Here is a 23,673-nt window from a genome sequence, read left to right as displayed (position 1 = left end):
TGATATATATTATTATATTGTTATTGCTTGATCACGCCTTTTATGCATGTTTAAAGGGAATTGGTACTTGTAATTACGCTTAATAAGATAATTAATAATCTTGTTTAGGGTTAATTTGATTATAATTCAAGTGATCGCCAATAATAGTTTTGCTTGTGCATTAAATTCAACCAACATAGATAAACAGGTTTAGGGTTAACCTATTGATTGCATGTTAGTCAGAAAGCGCACATGAATACGAGAAGAATGAAGTAGAGGCCTATTTTTAGAGTAGGTTCAATCTCTTTTAGGTTGGATTTGTACCTTCATCCTCAAACCCTATTTGGTTCAAGACCTTTTGGAGTTGACGATCTCATGGATCGTTAAGGGGTGTAACCTTCACCCTGTGAACGGTTTACAAGTTCCTAAAACTTGTTGGCGACTCTTTTGCTCTAGCTTCCTTCCCTTTGGACGCCACCATTCTTAAGTGTATGATCACAGTGGGATCAAGCTTGGGGTTAATGGCTTGAAATATTCCCTACAAACATGATCAGCTGCTTTCTTTGATTTCACCAACATATCATCGATGTAAACTTCCATGGTGTCCCCTAGCTGGTTTTCGAACATTTTGTTGACTAGCCTCTGATAGGTTGAACCTGCATTCTTCAGACCAAACGGCATCAATTTGTAACAATAGATTCCCTTGTCCGTCATGAAAGCTGTCTTTTTTTTTTATCATCCGGGTGCATCAGGATCTGGTTGTAACCGGAATATGCATCCATGAAGGTGAGTAGTTCATGGCTAGCCGTCACGTCTACCATTGAATCTATATGAGGGAGAGGAAACGGATCCTTGGGGCACGCTTTATTTAAATCTGTGAAATCGATGTAGACTCTCCAGGAACTATTCTTTTTGCTGTCGACAACCATGTTAGCTAGCCAATCAGGATACTTGACTTCCCTCATTTTCCCAGTATCTAGCAGTTTCTACACTTCTTCATTGATGATTTGATTACGCTCTAGTGCAAATTTCCTCCTTTTCTGCTTCACCGGTCTTATGCTAGGGTCCACGTTCAGCATATGAGTAATGACCTCTGGACTGATACCCTTCATGTCTTAATGTGACCAGGTGAAACAATCTGAAGTTTCTCTGAGGCACTTGATGATGGCTTCTTTCTGTTTTGAAGGTAAAGCAGCTCCGATTTTGATCTTCTGTTCTAGTTTCGATTCATCCAGCACTACTTCATCTAATTGCAACTCATTTGGGCGCTTGGGTGCTGGATTTTGCTGTAATTGCTAGATGGAAGGCCCATGAGGTTTCAGGGCGAGCTGATAGCATTCTCGTGCTTGCTTTCGGTCTCCTTCAATTACTGCTACCCCCATGGACTCGAAAATTTGAGCAGCTGATGATAGGTAGATGGGATAGCCTTCATTTTATGGATCCAAGGTGTTCCCACTATTACATTATAGGCGGTCTTGCAGTCTATCACATAGAACTTGTGCATCATATTGACACCTTTGAGCAGGGTTAGCAGCTGGATTTCTCCTAGAGAATTCATGGGCTCTCCATTGAACCCGACAAGAACTGTGGATCTCTTGATGATATCTGATTCTTTGAAGCCGGCTTGATCTAGGGCATCTTTGAAAATTATGTTAGCCGAGCTTCCATTATCCACTAGTACTCTCTTCAATTTGTAATGACCAACATGGAGGGAGATAACCAAGCAATCATGGTGCTCGGGCTCACTGAACCTGCTTTCATCAAACACGACCTTCATTTCGTCCAGCAATTTTTCTTCTCTGCTAGGATAGGTTTTGGGGATGTTAGAGGCTGAGGTGCCGACTCTTGCTATCCTTTTTGCATTGGAATAAGTCAGACCGCTGATGCTAGATCCTCCTGATATTGCACTGATCACGACACCTGGAGTAGGGGAAGCTGGTGGACCTGGCAGGGCTTCCCGTTTAACTTCAGATCGTTTTCCCTTCTTTCCAAGGAGATCTTTCAGGTAGCCCCTTTTTAGTAGCCAGGCTACCTCTCTCTTAAGACTGTTGCATTCATCAATCCTATGCCCGTGATCTCCATGGTACTCGCACCACCTAGACTTATCTTTCTGATGCTCAAGCTTGTCGCTCTTCCTAAGCCACCTCACAGTTTGCCCAATATCCTTTATAGCGTTCACAACTCCCACTATATCCGTATCAAAACCATACGAACTGATATCTAGGTGGTATTCTATTGCTGGCTTGCTAGAGCCTTCACCTGCTCCTGGATCATATACACTGTTGACACTGCTGCGCCTTGGTTTCCAACTGCTTTGCCAGGGTCCGGAGTTTTGATTTCTGAAAGATTGATTTCCTGAATACCCAGTCGGCCTTCTTTCGACCCAGCTTCTAGCATGCTCATCCTCTTCGACCCGGACTTCGGTCATTGCTTTGGTTCTAACTTCTTCAAATGAGGCGCATGGATATCTTGTCAGCTCATAATATAATCTAGACCTATAATTAAGACCTTTACGGAAGGCCTCAATAGTAGTTGAATGATCACAATTCTTGATGCTGACCATTTCTCGATTGAACCTGTCCCAATATTGTCGGGTTGTCTCGTTCTGCTTCTGGACGATTCGGTACAGGTCACTGCTTTGCTTATCCAGCTCTCTGCTGGTAGCAAACTGCTGATAGAATTTGTTCACCAAGCTTGAGAAGCTGGCGATGGTACCTGACTTCAAGTTGATCAGCCACTGGAGTGCAGGTCCCGATAGAGTAGCGCCGAAGGACTTGCACATGGTGGGTTCAATGATTCCCACGGGATTGATAATTGCCACATTTTCTGCTTGTACTGGGCCACATGATCTTGGGGATCGGTGGTTCCATCGTACAACTTCGGGAAGGAGGGGATACTCAACTTCGTGGGAATACGCACTTTAGCAATTTCCTCCACGAAAGGGGATTCAGCGAATCCATCGCGAGTTTCATAGGCTACAGGTTTAGGAGCACCTGGTAGCCGGGTCAAGAGCTTCATCATCTTCCGATTCTAGGCCTTAATAGCGGCGACTTCCTTGGCCATGGGGTTAAGGCTTCCACCAGATTGATCTTCTTTATCCTAAGGCTCTTCGTCTTCTCCTTCAGATTCGTCGTAGGAGACCAGGGTAAATTGGGGTATATCACTAATCCTTACCCTCTTCTTTTTGTTGCTCTTGACGGATTCGAGCTCCTTAGATAACTTCTCCAAGGATGCTTAAGATTCGGCCTAGAGCCTCTCCAAGGTTGCTTGAGACTCAGCCTGGAGCTTCTGAATCTGCTCCCTGGAGGCTCTCAATTCTTCCCGCAATTGCTCGACTAGTTCACTCATATTTGGATTGGGATCGGGACTTCCAACCATGATGAAGGGTGGACAAATTGATCTAACTGTATCCCCACAGACGGTGCCAAACTGTTTTGGTCAAAAAACTAATTACCAAGTTTGACCTGGTCCGCAATAATAACAGCTAGATTAATCTGGCAGGAATTGCTGAAGTAGGTTCTAGGAAACGAACAAAGGAGGATTCAGAGATAGAGCAAAGGGAGAGGGAAGAAGACACAAGAAATGGTGACATAGAAAACCCCAAGAACAAGGGTAAAAACTGCGGGTGGCTATGAGTCCACCAATCTACTAAATGTTTTGATTCAATTGGTTACAATGTAGGTTACAGATTGATACTTAGAAAGATAATCTTACAACTAGAGGGCTACGAATGTATTTAGTTCTTAGGCAAGAATATTTTATGATGCCTTTTACAATGAGTATGCTCCTATTTATAGCCTACAGAGTATCCAAGGAGCCCTCAACGGCTCTCTCCATCAATCCCATGGAATCCGGGGTTGAGGGCCAAGGTAGTTCCTACTTTTTCTCCACGTCTTCAGGTCTCCTTTCCTTATATTTGAACTGGTCTTCTTCAACAGTAAGGCTGCTTGGAGTGGTTCCTATTTCTTTGGGAGGAATCTTTGACCCTTTTCTATTCGGAGAATCTTAGGAATATTCCTTAAAAATATCTTCGGCCTGCTTGGTACCTGGAGGTTAGTTGTGCAGCTACCTTTGACCTGTGCCGCACCAACCTGTAACCTGCAACCTAACTTCCTGTAGAACATAAGAACTTAGGATGAAATTTTAGGCACAACAAGTACCTTGAGATTTGATCTCTAGACCATAAGATAGGGATATGAGTTGGGAAGCGATATGATTACAGTCATTACACTATCTCAACTTCGAGAAATTAAATGTGATAGATGGACCATAGCAAGAATGATCATAAACTTTTTTTTGTGTGAAAATTCTATGGTAAAAGGAGTGTCATTATTATACTAATTTTTTTTATGGGCTGATTTATTATTTATAAATGTTTTTTCTTATTTTTAAAATTTATTTTTTACCATTTAATATTTTCATAATTAATTAATGAATTATTTTTTAATTTCACTAATAATAAAAAAATAAGATTTGTAAATTAATTAGGAAAATTATTTAAAAAAAAATATTTCAAAATTAATAAATGAATTTTAACAATTAGATAAATAATTGCAGACTCATCCAAGCATATTATATTGCTCATAATTGAACTATTCAAGGCACATAATGATAATATCCAAAGCTAAGTAAATTTTATTAGTTTTCATCGAAAGTACATCAAACTAACCATTAACAGGAAAAGGTCCACCAAAGTAGATAAATTTAGCATTTTCCTGATTTGTAACAACAGCATTATACTCTTTATTGTTTGTAAACTCTTCAAGATATGGAGTAGTCACAATATTATGAGCATCATCTACCACTTGGAATTTGCAATACGCGAAATTCGTCTTTTCTGGAAGTTCATCAGGATATGTCCCTGCTCCCATAACTGGTGCATCTATAGGTTTTACCGTGCCTTCAGTATATACTTCTCCTCCACATCCTGCATATGTTGCACCATTTGCTAGCCCTACGAATATATCCTTCGGCCAAAACCCGAGTTCAATGTTGTCCTTTCCTCCTTGGAGATAATAATTCCCATTCTTCTCATCCTAATGCACGTACGTAAAAAGTAATGTGTAACCATTTTAGTGAAACAATAAAACATGTCGTATGTGTATGTGTATGTGTATGTGTATGTGTATGTGTTGTACTCCGTATGAAGAATATATATACACGTTACCTGATAGACAAAGAAACATGGGCGGATTTAGGGGGGGTTCAAGGGGGTTCATTGAACCCACAGATTTTTTGTAAAAAAATTATAAGTTTTAATTTTTTTTTCTAAAAAAAAAAACAAAAAAAAAAAAAAACAGGGTTAAAACAGTTTTTGTGAGGTAAATAATCTCTTGAGTAAGTTTGGCGCATTGGTTAGAGCTGAAAGTTAGAGCAGTGAGATGCTTATAAGTCCTAGGTTCGATTCTTACTATCCCCATTTTTAGTTTTTTTTTTTATTTTTTTTTTATTTTTTTTTTCCAGATTTCACACAAAATAACATTAAAAAAAATGTTTATTGGGGACTTTTTGTTTCATGTGAAGTATAATTTTTTGTAATAGAATTATACTTTAAAAGTAGTAGATTTATAAAAGTAGTAATGTTGTAACTAGTATAGACTTTAAAATTGAAAATAACAATTATTATATTGTTTATTTTGTGTATTATTATAGATTGTAGAGCTTTTGTTACCAACTTAGCATGAGTTTAGAGTCTTTTTGGTTGTTTTCAAAAAAAAAAAAAAAAAAAAAGTCTTTTTGGAAACGTGCCGAGGATTTGCAAAAGTCCACTACTAGTTCTTCACCTAGTTCAAGGAATCCTCCGATAGAAGAAGAAATTTTGTCTCCTATTGATGATGCGGATATTGAGTCGCAAAATTTGAACTTATGTATTGAATATTTAACTAATATATTATCATCGGTTTTTTTTTTAGATTTCGAACCCACGGTTCAAAATTCCTGGATACGCCACTGCAAAGAAAGAGTTTGCATAAATTGGTCCTGTAATTTTGGATAATGGAGACATTACTAAGTTGAGGGGAATATCTGGTCTTGTTACTACAAATCCACATTCTGAATCGAAACAATGTTTATCGCCTGCCTGTAAATTGATCATGATAAACTTATTGATTAGTTAATTACTAAGTAATTTGGACTTTATATTGACAAATATTGGTAACAAATATGAACAGAGGAAGTTATAAATTTTAAATTGATAACAAACTATTCCTAGGTTAAGTAATACGAAGTAACATGTTGCTATATATCTTACATTTGCGTAAATGAAGAACCTTGTTTGATTGTCGCCGTATTTCATTGGATTAACCTTGCATTTGAAAAAAGTAAAGAAAATGGTAACTTGATTTTCCATCTTAAATTACTACCAATAATGATCATTTTAATTCAAGAATAATTAAATTTGAAATTAAATTAGTAAATTAACATTTAAAAAAAAAAAAAAAAAAAAACTTACTGTCCAACCAGCAATAATAGCGTCATTACCGCCTCTAAGTATGATTTCAGCAGAAGTATACTGGTTTGGTTTAAGTTGTGGATTCCAAACGCTGATTTCTCCTCGAGCTCCATAATATTTCTTTGAAGTATCGTTTTTGGTTTGACCCAACGCAAACTACACATGATGCAATGTATCATTTATTACTCGTCACATATTTTAATAGAGATTACCATAATTAACATGAATTAAGAATAACGAAAGATAAATAATATGGAGTATCTAATAATATTTAAATTTCTTAATAACTTAATCAAATGACATGTATTATGCATTTAGGGGACATAGGGAGTAGATTAATTAAATGAAAATATAAGTACGTACTACTTCAAAAAAAAAAAAAAAAATTAAAAATTAGAATAAATACATAGTATCAATATTACTTTGCTAAATTTTCCTCAAAAAAATTAAAAAAAATAAGGACATTTTATGAGAAACTACCAATTCAAAAAAATGTTGTAAGAAACTACCTAATAAAAGATATAATGTTCTAATATACTACCTTTGACCGAAATTCCACCATTGACATAATTTTAGGATGTTGGTCCACCTTAGAACACCCCCAAAACCACCGTACCACCGTGTGGGTTGATTTTCAAGGTGGTAAGGTTTTTTTCGGGATGGTTAGAGGATATTCCGAGTTGGTGAAGGTAGATTAGTGCTTCAGCCGGGATGGTGGTTTTTAGGGATAGAGGTGGTCGTTTTGGGGTTGAAAGGTGGTTTAGATGTGGTTGAGCCGATTTCAAGCAAGTTGTGTTAGTTTTGGGAATAAAAGCGGTGGTTTTGGGAGAGTCTTGCAGTCGATCAACAGTGAAAATTCGGTATAGGTAGTATTTTACAATATTTTACCTTTTCTTAGGTAGTTTCTTACAACATTTTATCTTTATTAGGTAGTTTATTATAACATTTTTTTTATTAGATAGTTTCTTCAAAACATGAGTTTTATTAGATAGTTTTTGACAAAAAAACCCAAAAAATAAAGATCTCACTAAAATTAAGAGGAAATTAAAAACTTACAACAATTCCCGAAACGTCTTGCTCTGGGTATTTCCAATTAGTGTGATAACTATTGACTGTTCTTATAGGAACAGTTCCTGAAGGGCACCCTCCATCCTTAAAACGGAACATATCAAGTAGTGACATTTCATTCTTGCTCCAAGAGTTAGCATTGTTGTCAACCACCTTAGGAGTAGAACTCGATCTTGTCTACTCATATTATTAAAATATACGTTAAAAAAGCAAATGGGACAAATAAATAGGAACAGATGAGAAAGTACTAATTAAGGATTAAAAGTTAGCATAGCATACCTCTGGATGAAAATTGTGATTTTTTAAGAGAGGGTGATTAAATGTTGGTTGCTTGTAAAAGTCTATGCAATCATATATGTCTCCATATTCTGTCTAGAAAATATATTTGCACTTTGTAAATAATAAGTAAAATAATTGGCATAGTCAAACTTTGCACACATGTGAATAAATGCACTAATTTGACCTTATTTTATCTAATTAAATATTAATTACAACTCTTTCAAAAAAAATATATATTAATTACAATAAAAAAAAAGTTATATTATCAAACTTTATATTAATACCTGTCTAACAATGTATTTCATTATAAAATATGTTTTATTGCATTAATTAAAAAATTATAGTCAAAGTTAATACGTAGTATATGATTAGTGAAAAGAACTCTAACCTGTCAATTATTTTGGGACACAGTGAATATATCAAGTTAAGATTTATTTATCTAGTGTAAGACATTTAATTTTTTTACTAGTAAAAGATAAATTATAATTAGTTGATCAATTTTAATTACTTCAAGCATATGAGAATGCTTTTTTTTCTTTTTTTTTTTTTAATTTGAGAGATAGAAAACCATAATCAATTTTATTATTTAAGAAGTATGAATACTTTTCTGTAAATTTTATATAAACCCGGGTGTAAAATACACCAAAGTTTTTTTTTTGTTTTTTTTGCTCATTTAATATTTTTGTTTATTTTAAAATGAGCAAAAAAAAATTATGTGAAATGAGCGAAATCCAAATACTACGAATATATGAAATGAGCAAAAACCTACCCTTACGTGCACCTATTTCTATGTGCATCCAAATGTATATAAAAGGTGGTATTTTTTATTTGTACATTTCAAAATAGTTTCAAATTTGTTAAAGACCTTGAAAAGTACCTCAATTGTCTTGGCAACATGATCCGGTCTATCTTTTTCGAGAAGCCCTCTACACAGGCCATTAGTAGGAAAAAATGATACAAGGAATAATGAGAGAAATGCATACACCAACATCTTTTGTGCTTGAACCATTGTATAACTTGCAAACCTGCATTGATGTAAAGCAATTTTATTAAAATGAGTTATGAAAGGCTGCTACTTGAAGATGGTATTGATTCATAAGTACCTAAAATAATTATAATCCAACACTCTCACAAAATAATTCTAAATAATTTTTTGTTTAGAAGCTTTTAGTTTAGGGGTTGAGGCTCATTGACAAAGCCTTCAAGATGTTATATATATATATATATATATATATATATATATATATATATATATATATATATATATATATATATATATATATATATATATATAAAATTTGTTTCTGAATTATGGACATAATTTAATCGACTTTTAAATAAGCTTTTTCTATCTTTTATTTTTACTTACTGATGTATCACAAAAAAAAAATGTAAAATGTTATTAATGTAGGTATTAATATAAATTTTTATGACATCAATATTTTTTTATTACTAATATTTAAATATTTATATTAATGGTCAAAATAGTGCATTGTCAAGTGTGATAAATTTCTACTTTGTATTATAGTCTTATTATTATGAAATGGAGGGATGGGACTCATGGGAGTATCTCTCTAAGTATTCTTATTTTGGTAGCATATCAAAGTGTAAAAATATTAAAGTGGAAATAATCAATATATATCAAAATCCAAAAAAATCTTGATATTTTACCAAATTTGGAGATAGTTAATGCTACAATAATAACACTAACAATTATGATACCAATAATGATAGATAATAATAATTCAATTAAATAATTATAGGTTGTGTTTCTTTGATGGATGAATAATTTTGAAAGTTAATAGGAAAAATACACTTTAATAATCCCAATTTTGGCCAATTTACTTTGAATAATCCAACTATCGATTATTCTACAATAATCCCAACTTTCACCTCAGTTTTCTTTCTCCAATCCCAAAAACCGGTTACCTGTTAAGAAGGTTTTTTTAAAAAAAAATTCTTAATATGCCACGTGTCACACATTAATTGGTCCAATAAAAACAAAAAAAACAAATAAGTTTTAAAAAAACCCAGCCCCGCCACCTCTAATCCAAACTCCAGCAGCCGGAGTTCACTGCCTCTTCCCCAAACGCATCGCTAGCCCCACCGGAAACCACCGCGCTCTTCTCCACCTCCAAAACCGACCCCAATAGCCACCTTCTCCGGCGGTTTCACACGTTTTAAGGTTGCGATTTTCAAGTCCAATTTTCTCGGTTTTAAAGTTGCAATTTTTGGGCGATTTTCTAGGGTTCAGGTTGCAGTTTTCAAGTGATGACATAGGTGCGTTCAAGCTTCTAGTCACGTAAGTATTTCATGCAAAAGGCTCCGATTTCAGACGAATTTGGGGGATTTTTTCAAGCATTTATCTCGGTTATTTTGGTGCGATTTTGGGGCTGCTGGTGGTTTGATGGATGACATAGGTTTGTTGACTTTTATTGACCGGTTTGGTATTGAAGAAAGAAAATGAAGGTGAAAGTTGGGATTATTGTAAAATAATTGATAATTGGGATTATTTAAAATAACTTGGCCAAAGTTGGGATTATTAAAGTGTATTTTTCCAAGTAAATAAAATTCATGTTGGCCTCTCAACTTAAATTAAAAGATTTTCGAACATGTGACCTTTAAAATGAAAATGAAGATGTAACCACCATTCCAATGTAACATCAATAATGCTAAATGTTTTGTTCAAAAAAAAAAAAAAAGAATGTTTTAATAAAGTTGCTAAAGTGAAGTTTTAATTTGGAGGGTTTTGTATAGAGTTATTGGATGTTAAATACTTAAATTAGAATTAATTAATGTAAAATTGTTTATTGACTTTGATGTATAAATTAATATGACGCATATAACATTATAAATTTTTGGAGTATAATTATTTGGCATACTAAAAGAAGTTAAGAATAAATGATGCACAATAAATTAAGTTAAAATGTAGAGGAAGAAGATTTGAGAGAGAATTACAATTAATATTTTTGTGATTTTTTTCAACACAAATTAAACCGAGTTTAATAATCAAACCTAACATACAACTTACGTCCCTATGGATACATAAATTCGATGTAAGCTAAAAGAGTCAAGATAGTTAACACATGCATAAACTCTGATCTAAGCTAAACCCAATTGTACTACATAATGAAGGTAACATGAAATACATAACAGACATCTAATAGTAGAATGGTCCAAATAGAAGCCAAGTAAGTCAAGTGGAGGAGGAAAATCTAAGAGAATATCACAATGGTTTGGGTTGATGGTTTGCTACTTCTCTAGTTCTCGAATTTTTCAGTAAACTCTAACTATTAATATAACAGCTCCAAATACATTATTGTAAATATATACATGAATTTATATAATGAGAAACTTATAAATTATTCGTTTTACTAAAAATAATAAGTAAATATATATATATATATATTTTGTTTCATTACTTGTAGAAAATTTATGTACGTCGTACATTTCCAAGTGAAGAGTTTTTTCGAGAATGAAGGGAGTTTTGACATCCACAACAACTAGACTAATTGGGGTAAATACAAATGCAAAAAAAACAATTGTATTTTTTACCCTACCACATATTCAAAGTAATTCCTTAATAAGAATAAATTAATCAATTAGATATTCAATCTATTTTCTTAAATAAAAATAAAAAAACTTATTTTTAACCTAAAATCTTACTGACAAAAAGTTATCATTCTAGTAATGTTGTAAGTGATGGAGCTAAGTTTAAACAACTTTTTACACACATAAAATGATTTTTTTTTTTAAAAATATACTAATTTAAGTGTTTTTTTTTTTTGAATTATTTAATATGAGAAAGACAATATATACATCCAAAAAAATCTATCAATTTAAAGTATACAAACTTATATGTGGAAAATATGTATTCACGTAATATATACATGCAATACATGTACGATATATGCATAATATAATAATATGGATTAGTTTTTATATATTTAAGTCATTATGAAAGTGTACACTAATGTTTTTTATTTTAATAATTTAGATTAATAAATTTATTTACAATTGATTAAGAAAAGAATAAAATAAATTAGATTAAATGAATTTAGTTCTACTTATTGCAAAAGCTATCTCCCCCCCCCCCCCCCCTGAATGTTGGAGTATAAATTCCAATTCTTAGGCCGGTTGCATAAAGCTATATAGAAAAATCTGAAGCCGACACTTATTGTTGTAATAAGTCCATTAGCTCTTAGGTAGGTAGGGTTCTTTTCCAGCAATTTATCCTTAAAACATATACAAAACAAGAAACCATATTTGAAGGAAAAAAAACTAATTATATTTTCCTTGTATTAAGTGAGGAATTGAGAGAGTTAAGTAAGTAATTGAGTCAAATTTCTTGTGTTTTGAGCATCATGGTATGTTAGTGTTTTTTTTTTTTCCTTTTGTAAGATTTCAAATGATTTTCTAAATATGTAGCAACCCACAATTTCAAGTTCAAGTTCAAAGACTTAAATATTAATTACTAAGGTATTACATATTACATGTTATGTTATTATTTCAAAAAACTATATGATAGTTATTTTTGAACAGATAGCTAACAATTCGTATGAAAAAGGCTGAAGTTTGTTGCAAGGCTAGAAATGTCAAGCTAATGCTGACTAATTCTGCAAATTATTACTCCGTATGAGAGAATGAATGTACGTGATATCAATTATAATAGCAATTTAATAAAAATAAAAGAAGTTTAAGACGACAATAATAAGGACTGACTTAACAAGATTTCCATAATAAGTAAACTCCAACTATTAATATAACAGATCCAATTACATTGTAAATACATGAATTTATATAACGAAAAACCTATAAATTCTTCTTTTGTTAAAAATACTAAGTAAAATTATATTTTTTTGTTACATACTTGTAGAATTTATACATACATTCCCAAGAAAAGAGTTTTCTCAAGAACGAAGGGAGTAGTGACATCCACAACAACTCGACTAATTGGGATAAATATGGATACAAGAAAAGATCCGTATTTTTCGCCCTATTACAGGTTCAAAGTAATTACTTAGCCATAAGTAATTCTTTATAAATATAAATATAAGTATAAATTAATTGATTAGATCTTTAATATATTTTCTTAAATTGAAATTTAAAAAGTTACTTTTAACCTAAAATCTTATTGACAAAAAGTTATCGTTCCAGAAATGTTGACCGTGGTGGGCTAAGTTTAAATAATTTGTTACACATATTAAAAAGATTAAAAAAAATACTAATTTAAATTTAAATTATTTAATATGAAAAAGACAATATATAAATCCTGATAAATCTAACAATTTAAAGTACACAAACTTATATGTGCCAAATATGTATTCACATAATATATGCATGCAATATATGTGAAATATAATAATATATTTAAGTCATAGTTAGAGTGAATTAATGTTTTTTTTTTAATAATTTAGATTAATAAATTTATTTACAATTGATTAAAAATAAAATAAAGTAGATTAAATTGATTTAGATATACTTAATGAAAAGTTAGCTCCATCACTGAATGTTGGAGTATAAATTCGAATTCTTAGGTTGGTTGCGTAAAGCTGTATAGAAAAAGCTGAAACCGACACTAGCTCTTAGGTAGCTAAGCTAGGGTATGTACTTTTCCAACAATTTATCCTTAAAACATATCCAATATAAGAAATCATTTTTTAAAGAAAAAAAAAACTAATTATATATTCCTTGTATTAAGTAAGTAATTGAGAGAGTTATGTAAGTAATTTTGTCAAATACCTTAATGTTTGAGAATGTTATGTAAGTTTTTTAGGTTTTTTTTTTTTTTTTTTTTGGCAAATGATTTTCTAAATTTGTAGCGACCCACAACCTCAAGTTAAAAAACTTAAATATTAACTAGTAAGGTATTTCATATTACATATCTATTAACTATTACTAAAACAAAAAACTGATGACATCATCCTTTCCTCAAATTGTATACGTGTCGCTCTCTCATAAAAAATTTCCCGCCTAATGCACTTATGATGACATTCATATTTTTGGGTTTTTTATTTATTTTATTAGGAATTGGTTATTTTTAATCATTTTTATTTCAATCTTTGACTATGTCAATAAATAAATAAATAATTTTTTTGGTTGGAATAAATAAAATTGATATTGAGCTAAAACATTTTAGGTAACTACGACATTCTTTTTTATTTATTTTTTTAAGGTTTTACTGTTATTTGTATGTGTAAACGTAGGGTTGTGCAAGCAACCCACCTATGAGGTCATGTAATCTATTAACTATTACTAAAACAAAAAACTGATGACATCATCCTTTCCTCAAATTGTATACGTGTCGCTCTCTCATAAAAAAAATTTCCCGCCTAATGCACTTATGATGACATTCATATTTTTGGGTTATTTACTTATTTATTTATTTTATTTTATTTTTTTAGGAATTGGTTATTTTTAATCATTTTATTTCAATCTTTGACTATGCCAATAAATAAATAAATAATTTTTTTGGTTGGAATAAATAAAATTGATATTGAGCTAAAACATTTTAGGTAACTACGACGTTCTTTTTTTTTAAAAAAAAAAAGGTTTTACTGTTATTTGTATGTGTAAACGTAGCGTTGTGCAAGCAACCCACCTATGAGGTCATGTAATAATAATATAGATGTTTGTTATACAAAAATGAACTAATGTTGTCTTTTAATGTTACCATTGTTTCGCAGTATTTCCAAAGTGCTTTAATTAATTAATTAATTAATTTTTTATTATATCGCTTCAATTTATTTAAATTACATGTATTATTAATTTGTATATCGAACTCTTAGATAAATAATTCGTATGCATATGGTTTGATTAGATCAGATTGCTTTCATTTTTATATTTTGTTCAAAGTAATTTATGATGAAAGATATGTTTTTATGATCTAATTTATAAGTATGTACGGGAAAATAATAAATAGAAATAATTTATTTCATTCTATTAAATTTTTCATTCCGTGCAACGCACGGGCCTAATCTAGTTAATGTTATTTTCAAAAAAACTCAATAATATTTTTATATAGGTATTTGAATATAACACTTAAAATAAATGAGATAGCCAACAGGTCATATGAAAATGCTAACTATAAGGGCTGAAGTATATTGCAATGCTAGAAATGTCAAGTTGATGTTGACTAGTCTGCAAATTATTACTCCCTCCGTTTTTTTTTTAAATGCATGAGTTTGACTTTTGCACTATTCACAAACTATGTTTGACTTAATTTTTTTCCTATGATAAAACTAATAAATATCATTATATAATATATCATTAGATTCATCACAATGTACTTACATAATATAATTTTGTTATAATTTTTTATTGATAGAGAATTAAAGATATTAATGGTCAAAGTTACGTCTTGGCCAATGTGCCGGTCAAACTGATACATTTAAAAATAAAACAGAAAGGTTACTTTAAAACAATGAGTGTGATATCAATTATAATAGCAATTTTAATACAAATAAAAGAAGTTTAAGCCGAAAATAATAAAGACTTACTTAACACAGAACAACAAACATAATTGTCAATCTAATGACGGGCTATTGTAAAATAACGTTTTTTATTGTTTGATGGAAATTTATTACTATTATTAAAACAAAACATTGCTGACATCATCAACCCCTAAATTATCTTACGTGTCATTCTCATATTAAAAAGTTTTTCTTCATTTCTATGGGTGATGTCATTAATTATTATTATTTTAATCTACACTATACATTTTTGAATAAAAAATAATTGCCACTTAATGTTACCCAAATGATAAAACTATTTTATTTTTTTTATGCATAATAACAAAATTATTTAAATCGTGCAACGCACGAGTCTAGTGTAGTATTGTAGGGAATATTTCAAGCATTACGATAACCCCAAACTTGAACCCCACTGTGATCATACACTAAAGTACGGTGGCGTTCCAAAGGGAAAGACCAAAGAGCAAAAAGAGTCGCCAACAAGTTTTAGGAACTTGTAAACCCAAAAGACAATCCAAAAGGACCATCAACTACTCCATAAGGTCTTTAACCAAACAGGGTCCGGGGATGAGGGTACGAATCCAATCTACAAAAGAAAGGACCCGCCCTATAAAATAGGCCTCTACTTTGTTCTGCTCGTATTCATGTGCGCTTTTCGAATAACATACAAACATTAAATTAAACCTACCCTGTTTATCTATGTTGGTTGAGATTAATGCACAAATAAGACTATTATTGGCGATCACTTGAGTTAAAATCACATTAACCTAAACCAAATTAATAATTATCTTATTAAGCGTGATTTCAAGTACCAATTCCCTTTAACAATCATAAAAGGTGTGACCAAGCAATAACAATAAAATAAAACAAGCAACATAATAATAAAGCAACAAATAATAATAACGATGATAATAACATGATAAGGCATAATAAAGCTTAATAATAATAGCAAGATCCTAGGCATGATACTAACAAGGTTAATAACAAATCCTAGCATGTCACTAAACAATAAAGATCAAAGCTTCAAACCTAACATGGTACTAACATGATATTAGAAAGGATAAAGGCATCCTAAACATGATACTAGAAAGCAATAATAACATCCTAACATGATACTAGAAAGCATAAAAAACATCCTAACATTATACTAGAAAGCATTAAAAGTATCCTAACATGATACTAGGAATCAAACAATAATTAACATGCTAATCTAAACATGTTTTCTACATTGAAAGAGAGTAATAAGATTACATACTTTGAAGCCTCGTACCTCTTTCTAATAACAAAATACACAAGTTAGTAAACTTCAATGAAAATCAATAAAGAATAATTAAAGAATTAAATTAAAATCAAATTAAATAAAGTTTTGACTAGTTTGGACCAAACCCTCAGAAATTATCAACCTTGCACGTCTAGGGCGAAGGCAACTTCGAACTTGGCTAGGTGACTCTAAGTCTTGTGAATGCGGAATATTGTATGTAAAAAGCTAGTTTAGAGAAAGAGAAAGAAAGAAAGCATATATTGCTCAAGAGAGAAAAGAGAGAATTAAGGAAGAATTGAATGTGAATTGATGATTCTGAAAACAGGGATTCAGACGCTATTTATAATGAAAATAGTCCAGAAAAATCATAGAATTTGATAAGGAATAAAACTCCACGCTGTCGCCAGGAATCAACTATGTCGCGACGCGACAATGTCTGTCCCGAGGCGACAGGGTCTGTCGCGCGGCGACAGAGTCTGTCGCGCGGCGACAGATTTGTCGTTTGGCGACAACCTGTATTAGCGCGTTTTTCTTCACGCGGAATCCGATCTTTAATCAACTTGATCTACGGAATCCGTACAGAAGATAAAATATATATTTTTAAGATAACAAAACGATATTTTATTCCAAATAAAAATCTATTAAAGATAATTAATTATTAAACCTAATAATATTAGAATTAAAAAGAACTTTCTAGAAACTTCTAGAAAACTATAATTAATCCTAATAATTTTAGGAATAATAATTAATATTGGGCCCTCCTCTAGATCATTGGGCCGTATTTAAATAATTAACCAGGCCCAGTTTAGTATTTTGGCCATAACTTCCTCAATATTCATCGGAATTGATCTTATAATATATCATTGGAAAGGTCTCTTCAAGCCCCATCCATCTACACTATTATTGGACCTTAATTATGGACCAAACTAAACTGGTTCGGCTATTTTCAAATAAATAAAGTCATTTTCAAAAACAGAGAGAAAAGAATTTAATTAAAACTAAACCGCAACACTTGACTTTCAAACCACTTTTACCTCATTCGATAATAACACAACGTGAAAGGCGTTCATCACTGGGTTTGGTTTTGGGGAGACACAAATGGGTGTCTACAAGTATATATATATAAAAAAAAATACATATAAAAAATAGGGAAAATCTGTCAGGAAGTACCTCATAAATGGTTTGATTTGTGAACAACTACCCGTAAAATGTAAAAACTTTGTCTAGCATGCACTTCCTCTTAACAGTTTCCATCCAACTTTATCGTATATATTCATATAGATTTAAATAAATTATATATGTTAATGAGCACGATTTTCTTATAGGTTTAAATAATTATATATAATTATTGACAAAAAATAAAGACAAAAAAATAGGTAAAATATGTTATTTTTATGTACTGTATGTTCATTTTTAGTTTACTAAAATATTCATTTTGTATAAAATATTCAAATTTAAAGTACTGTGTGTTCATTTTTGTATTAGAAATTAAACACAAGTTTGATTGTAAATATTTTAACTCTAAAAATTTGAATATCCACCTTAAATCTAATCTTGATTCATCATAATGACAATAATTATCGATCTATACATGGTAGATTAAGAATCGCAAATGCAAAACTGGTGGAAACCAACAATTTCATTACATTCACATAGTAATAAAAAAATAAAATAAAAACAATTTACTTGAAAATTCACAATCGTGATGAAGATGAAAATGATGGAGAATGTTACAAAAGTGACAAATTGGAGAATATTCGAAGTAGAAGGATGAAAAAGTGTAAAGATGGAGAAAATAAACTTATAAATGAAGGAAAAAAAGAGGAGAGAAATTTCGAATGGAGAAAAAAAAATAGAGGAGCGATGAAATCAATAGAGGTTTTCCTCTAAAAAAAATACTACGTAATAGAGGTAAGAAAGAAGAAGAGAGAGGGTTAAGATAAAAGAAAGGGAAAAAAATGCATATGTTTCTTTTTAAAGTGTTATATGCTCATATATATAGTGTGTAGCTAAGAATTTGCGCAACTTTAGATTTAAAAAATTAGGAAAATTTGTCAGAAAAAAACCTTTTAAAAGCACCAGGCCATTTTGCGAAAAAAAAAACTTAATTTTAGAAGGTTTTTGGTTAAAAAAAACCACCACGTTCATTTTTTGCGATTGGAAACCTCTTTCCTTAATTATCCTCTAATTAACTTAATTAGACTCTAATTTCCTCCCATGTTTTCTAATTAATCTCTAACCCACCCTATTACTTAATAATTAAATTTAATTTTAAAAAAAAAAACAAAAAAACAAAAAAACAAAAACCCACCACCCCAACCACCCCTTCCCCTTCTTCCTCCCTTTCCCCCTCCCTTGGAAGCAACCCCCTCACCCACAGGACCCGCTGCCCAGATCCCCCCACCCCCAGCGACCTACCTCCACCTCCGGTGAACCGTCCCTTTCCCCCTAATCCCCGTTGGCGACCGCCACCTTTCTTCGAATTTTTGGATCTTATTTACTCAACCATGCTCAAATCAAGTCCAAATCAATTGCAATTTGCTTCAAAATCACCTTAGCATCACATACATACATAATCAAAGCCAAAATAAGTATCAATTGCAAGCAAGATGCACCAAATAGAAAACCCCCAAATCGATTTTCTACGGTTTTTCAAAATCAAGGAGGTGGTTGTTGGGCGGCGATTAGAGGGAAAGAGAGGGTCGTCTGGCAGTGGAGGAGGTTGCCGGACGTGGGGGGGGGGGGATCTGGGCAGCGGTGGGGGAGGGGGTTGATTCCATGGGAGGAGGAAGGGGAGGGGGTGGTGGTTATTTATTTATTTATTTAATATATATATTAATTAAATATTTTTTTTTTAAAACCATATATTAATTAAATCTAATTATTTAATAATTCGGTGGGTTAGAGGTTAATTAGAAGAAATTAGTTTTTTATTAAGCTAATTAGAGGTTAATTAGGAAAATAGGTTTCCTCTCGCAATAAAATAAACATGGTGGTTTTTTTTAACCAAAAAACTTTCAAAAGGTTTTTTTCGCAGAATGAAATTAGTTTTTTATTAAGCTAATTAGAGTTTAATTAGAAAAATAGGTTTCCTCTCGCAATAAAATAAACGTGGTGGTTTTTTTTAACCAAAAAACTTTCAAAAGGTTTTTTCCGCAGAATGAAATTAGTTTTTTATTAAGCTAATTAGAGATTAATTAGGGAAATAGGTTTCCTCTCGCAATAAAATAAACGTGGTGGTTTTTTTTAACCAAAAAACTTTTAAAAGGTTCTTTTCTGCAGAATGGTGCTTTTAAAAGATTTTTTTTTTTTTTTTTTACAAATTTTCCAAAAACCTATGCCCAAACCCGCTATTTTAAGCCAAAAATAGACCAAACTCAAAATTTGAGCCTAAATAAACAGATTGGGTCGGGTCTAGCCAGCGGACTAGGCCGGCAAGTGAATGCCAAATTGCCAATTGGCAATTGGCAATTGCCAAACTCCCAATTCCCAAACTAGTCCGAGTCTCCAAGGGCTTAACCAAATGTATCGATATGTATGTTTGTTGGACCTCTAACATTTTGTTAAGCAACTTTTTGCTCAACAATGGCGTTGTGGCTAGACTCAAATTCTGAACCCCAAACAGAGAATGAAAAGGCTGATTTAGCCGCCATTGCTGCCCTCAAAGTTTCTACTGCTCTTGAACTTAAGGTTCTTTCTCTTTCCCTCTTTCTACCCTTTTCTTCTTTACTACGAGTATTAATTTATGTAATTTCAAACTTTTATGTTGCAGATTGTTATTATGCTTGAATGATTGATGCTGTATATATATATTTTGTTGATTTATATTCTGAAATTAAATACCCAGTTAGTATTAATTCAGCTTCAACTATTTCTCTAATTAATCTTATTTGTTTGTTTGGAACCTTAGATTTCTAATTATAATTGCTACTCCCTTTGTTCTTCTGTAATTGTCTCAAAAATAGAATTTTTTTTTTTAAAAAAAACTAAACTCATTCTATTTATGCTCATTTTTTATCCTGTTGTACTTCTTCTGCATTGAAAAATGTGAAAATTGGCTAAAAACGATAAATAAAAGTCGGAAGGATCATTATTTTTATGCTATATTTTCTGTTGGTTGTGTTTTAGGATGAGGGCAATGAGTATGTTAAGAAGGGGAAGAATCATTACAAGGATGCTATTGATTGTTACACTAGAGCTATAAATCAGAAGGGTCTAGGTGAATCAGAGACATCGATTTTATTTGCGAATAGAGCCCATGTAAATCTTTTATTAGGAAATAACAGGCGTGCCCTCGAGGATGCTGAGCAGGCCGTTAAGCTTTCTCCGACGAATGTCAAGGTTTGCCACCCCCTTGTTTGTAGTAATGTATGAAAAATGGGTTTTGCTTGCTGAAGCTGATGACATATTATTTAATGTATTGGACTTTAGGCAATATATCGTGCTGCTAAAGCTTCGTTTGCTTTAGATATGTTGAAAGAGGCTATAACATATTGTGAGCAAGGATTTGAACTGTCCCCTGATAACGAAGACCTAAAAAAACTTGTAAAGCTAGCTAGTGGGAAATTGGCAGAACGTGAGAAGCACGAGGCTGAAGTTGCCAAAGCTTTGAGAGGCGCTGAGGTATACAGTTATACCTGTTGTTTTTAATGAAGGGGTGTGTTTTCTGAGTTGGCAGATTCTAAATATCGAATGTGCAGGACCTTCTTTCTGCCTTTGAAGATAGAGGATTGAAAATTGGCAAAGCAATGTTTTGTGAACTTACTGGACTAAAGAAACCAGTTCTAGACAAGAGCAAGATTCTTCATTGGCCAGTGGTTCTTCTCTATCCAGAGGTTATGTCCAGTGACATAATTGAAGACTTTTGTGAGACAGACATGTTTTCATCCCACCTAGATATAATATCCTTTGTTGCTTTCTTATATATGTTTGTTTTGTTTCTAGCTTTCTTTTGCACATATGGAATGCATAATATAGATCCATGATATTGCGACTTTGTCAATTTGCTTGATATTTTCATGGTAAGTTCATCACATTCAAATTCATAACAGAGGTTTTGGAGGATAGGATCATTTACGGATACCATGGTCTTTTTCCTTGATGTCTAATTGGGGATCGCTCCAGTAATATACCTGATATTTCTACAGATGCTGCCATCAATATTTTTTTTTTAATTTGCGAATCTTTTTCTTCTTTTTATGTGTTTGTAATTTCCTTAGCATAGAAACATGTTTTCAGAAGATTGTCCTCCGCTGCCTTGGGATAAGGAAAATGTGTACACTCGTGAAAATATTGAATTATACTATGAGGTAATCTATCTTCCTTTCCCTTATTGCTTTCCGAAGGACATTACAACAGTTACTTATCTAATTATTGGTGTCTTTTGTTTTGGCTGTTTATGGAAAATATGAACTGTATCTCTGGGCTCTGGTTACTCAGCAAACTTCACAATACTTATTGAAATGTTTTGACATTTTGACAGAGTTAATTTCCACCGTATCGTACAATTTTTCTAGAGAAATTTTTTGTTTTCCAACAAGGTACTCTAAAGTATCTTCCTGGACCTAGCAGAATGTCACTGCATTTGGTATGTGGTACTATGTGGGTATTTTCTAGCTAAGGTTTTTGACTTGGCACCATGTACTTAAGATGCTCTACAGAATGTTTGTAGAAGAATTGAACCTATGCAGGACTGCTACATAGCAATGTGACAACCAGTGGACTAACTTTACATAGATCTAAAATGGTTGGTCTTGCATACATGTCCTAGTATAGTAGCATCTGACTGTCTGTCTTATGGTTCTTTGGTCTGTGCATTTTCCAATGGTGAATTATGGATACCAATGACTGATGCTGTAAACCTTAGGTTGGCTCATCAGTTTGCTTGTCAAAGACACGCATTTTGCATTATCTTTTGGAAGGTACTCCAGGTGCTGGTGCAGTGAGCATTGATGAAGAAAAAGATTCTTCAAATTATGGGAGCCCTATAGGTATTGTATAATTTACAGCTTATCATTTAATTATCGGAATAAAATAAAATTTTACACACTAGATCAGCAAATATGTCCGTGCTTTGTGTATTCAATTAGTGCTAGAATACATCAGCTAAATCCTCGACATTTGTGCGTAGTTTATCATTGGTACTTTGCTAACTAGGGATTGAAATTGCCTCTAAGATTATGCAATGGAGATGTAGGTTGACTGTTTTGAGTTACTTTCTTTGAATTTCATGCATTTCCTTTTTAAATTGGTAATTCAGTTTTTTTGGAGGCTTCAGAATGTCACTTCAGCTGAGTGCTTTCTTTTCCTTTAAACATTCAATTTGTGTTTCTATCTGATAGATCTAATATTCTAATGTCACACTTCCTCAACAGTCTTTTTAGTCATTTTAGAAATGCTGTCCTTTTAGCTTTCGTAATTGTTGGGGTTTTGTAAGATACATAAAGCTTATGCCAGCCATCTTCAATTATGTGATTACTTGCCAGGTAAAGGCCCGTCCAGATGGGTAAAAGTCAACGAAAAAAGGACACTTCATGATGTTCTGAAGGAGCCAAATCTTGTTATTCCTGGCATACCAGGTACATTCCGTACCATTCTTCTAGTTGCTAAATATATTTCAAACATGTGAGTAAAAAGGGTCAGGTGGCAGTGCGTAAAAATCTGTATTTGAATGGCAAAGAGGGTGAGAAGGCAGGGTTGCTGCTAGCATGCTAGTTGTCTTAAAAATCAAAACTTTGCATTTTCTTTTCCTTACCTTGGCTAATTCATTGTTGATACATGCAGTTTTTTACACAGTGTCCAAAAGCTCCGCCTTCTACAACAAATTTAAATCTGGTAAATGGGCACTCCCTCAGGTGCCTGGTGAAGATACTGCCTGAATTAGACTATTTTCAGTCGATGCACTTGAGGTCTGAGGAGACAGTGGCTGCATTTCTTTTAGATGGATCATTACATTTAACTATTTAAGTAGCAATGCTCAAGGAATCCTGTATGAAGATGACCAAAGGCCAACCATGTACCAGTGCAAATGGAGTGATGATTCTTAACTAGTTATTACTTTGGTGGTGCCATGGATCATTGTATGTAACATGAAAACACAATTTTCTTTTTAAATTTTAGAGATATGTTATCAATTTTTGATTTTGTTAGTGTAGGTACTCAAT

General features: G+C 32.4%; 3 protein-coding genes across 3 annotated transcripts; 1 reads left to right on the top strand and 2 right to left on the bottom strand.

Moving 5' to 3' along the window:
- Window positions 1-1,351: 1,351 nt before the first annotated feature.
- On the bottom strand, window positions 1,352-2,761 carry LOC145570889 (uncharacterized). The gene has a single exon (XM_081630012.1). It carries the CDS (start codon window positions 2,759-2,761, stop codon window positions 1,352-1,354), a length of 1,410 nt encoding a protein of 469 aa, XP_081486138.1.
- Window positions 2,762-4,643: 1,882 nt separating this feature from the next.
- Window positions 4,644-8,786, bottom strand: LOC145570888 (protein neprosin-like). The gene is made up of 4 exons (XM_081630011.1): window positions 8,655-8,786; window positions 7,487-7,675; window positions 6,431-6,586; window positions 4,644-5,015 (listed from the first exon to the last, which is right to left on the bottom strand). The coding sequence occupies exons 1-4, from the start codon at window positions 8,784-8,786 to the stop codon at window positions 4,644-4,646; spliced, it is 849 nt and encodes a 282-aa protein (XP_081486137.1).
- An 11,222-nt stretch (window positions 8,787-20,008) lies between these two features.
- LOC145572036 (uncharacterized) lies at window positions 20,009-23,643 on the top strand. Its single transcript, XM_081631057.1, has 8 exons — window positions 20,009-20,200; window positions 20,639-20,851; window positions 20,942-21,133; window positions 21,211-21,413; window positions 21,741-21,819; window positions 22,377-22,500; window positions 22,996-23,088; window positions 23,294-23,643. The coding sequence occupies exons 1-8, from the start codon at window positions 20,096-20,098 to the stop codon at window positions 23,386-23,388; spliced, it is 1,104 nt and encodes a 367-aa protein (XP_081487183.1). The 5' UTR covers window positions 20,009-20,095; the 3' UTR covers window positions 23,389-23,643.
- Window positions 23,644-23,673: the final 30 nt, after the last annotated feature.

Source organism: Chenopodium album, chromosome 12 (genome assembly GCF_948465745.1).
Source record: "Chenopodium album chromosome 12, dcCheAlbu1.1, whole genome shotgun sequence".
Lineage (NCBI taxonomy): Eukaryota > Viridiplantae > Streptophyta > Magnoliopsida > Caryophyllales > Amaranthaceae > Chenopodium > Chenopodium album.
The sequence above is the reverse complement of the archived record's forward strand: the minus strand, read 5'-3'. Positions and strand labels throughout refer to the sequence as shown.

Bases quoted from the DNA above. Each gene is read 5' to 3' on its own strand.
- LOC145570888 (XM_081630011.1), bottom strand. From the start codon at position 8,786: ATGGTTCAAGCACAAAAGATGTTGGTGTATGCATTTCTCTCATTATTC. The intron at 6,587-7,486 runs GTAAGTTTTTAA...CATCATGTGTAG, and splicing joins AAGACGTTTCGGGAATTGTT to TTTGCGTTGGGTCAAACCAA. The intron at 5,016-6,430 runs GTAAGTTTTTTT...TACGTGCATTAG, and splicing joins CTATTATTGCTGGTTGGACA to GATGAGAAGAATGGGAATTA.
- LOC145572036 (XM_081631057.1), top strand. From the start codon at position 20,096: ATGGCGTTGTGGCTAGACTCAAATTCTGAACCCCAAACAGAGAATGAA. The intron at 20,201-20,638 runs GTTCTTTCTCTT...GTTGTGTTTTAG, and splicing joins CTACTGCTCTTGAACTTAAG to GATGAGGGCAATGAGTATGT. The intron at 22,501-22,995 runs GTATTGTATAAT...ATTACTTGCCAG, and splicing joins AAATTATGGGAGCCCTATAG to GTAAAGGCCCGTCCAGATGG.
- LOC145570889 (XM_081630012.1), bottom strand. From the start codon at position 2,761: ATGTGCAAGTCCTTCGGCGCTACTCTATCGGGACCTGCACTCCAGTGG.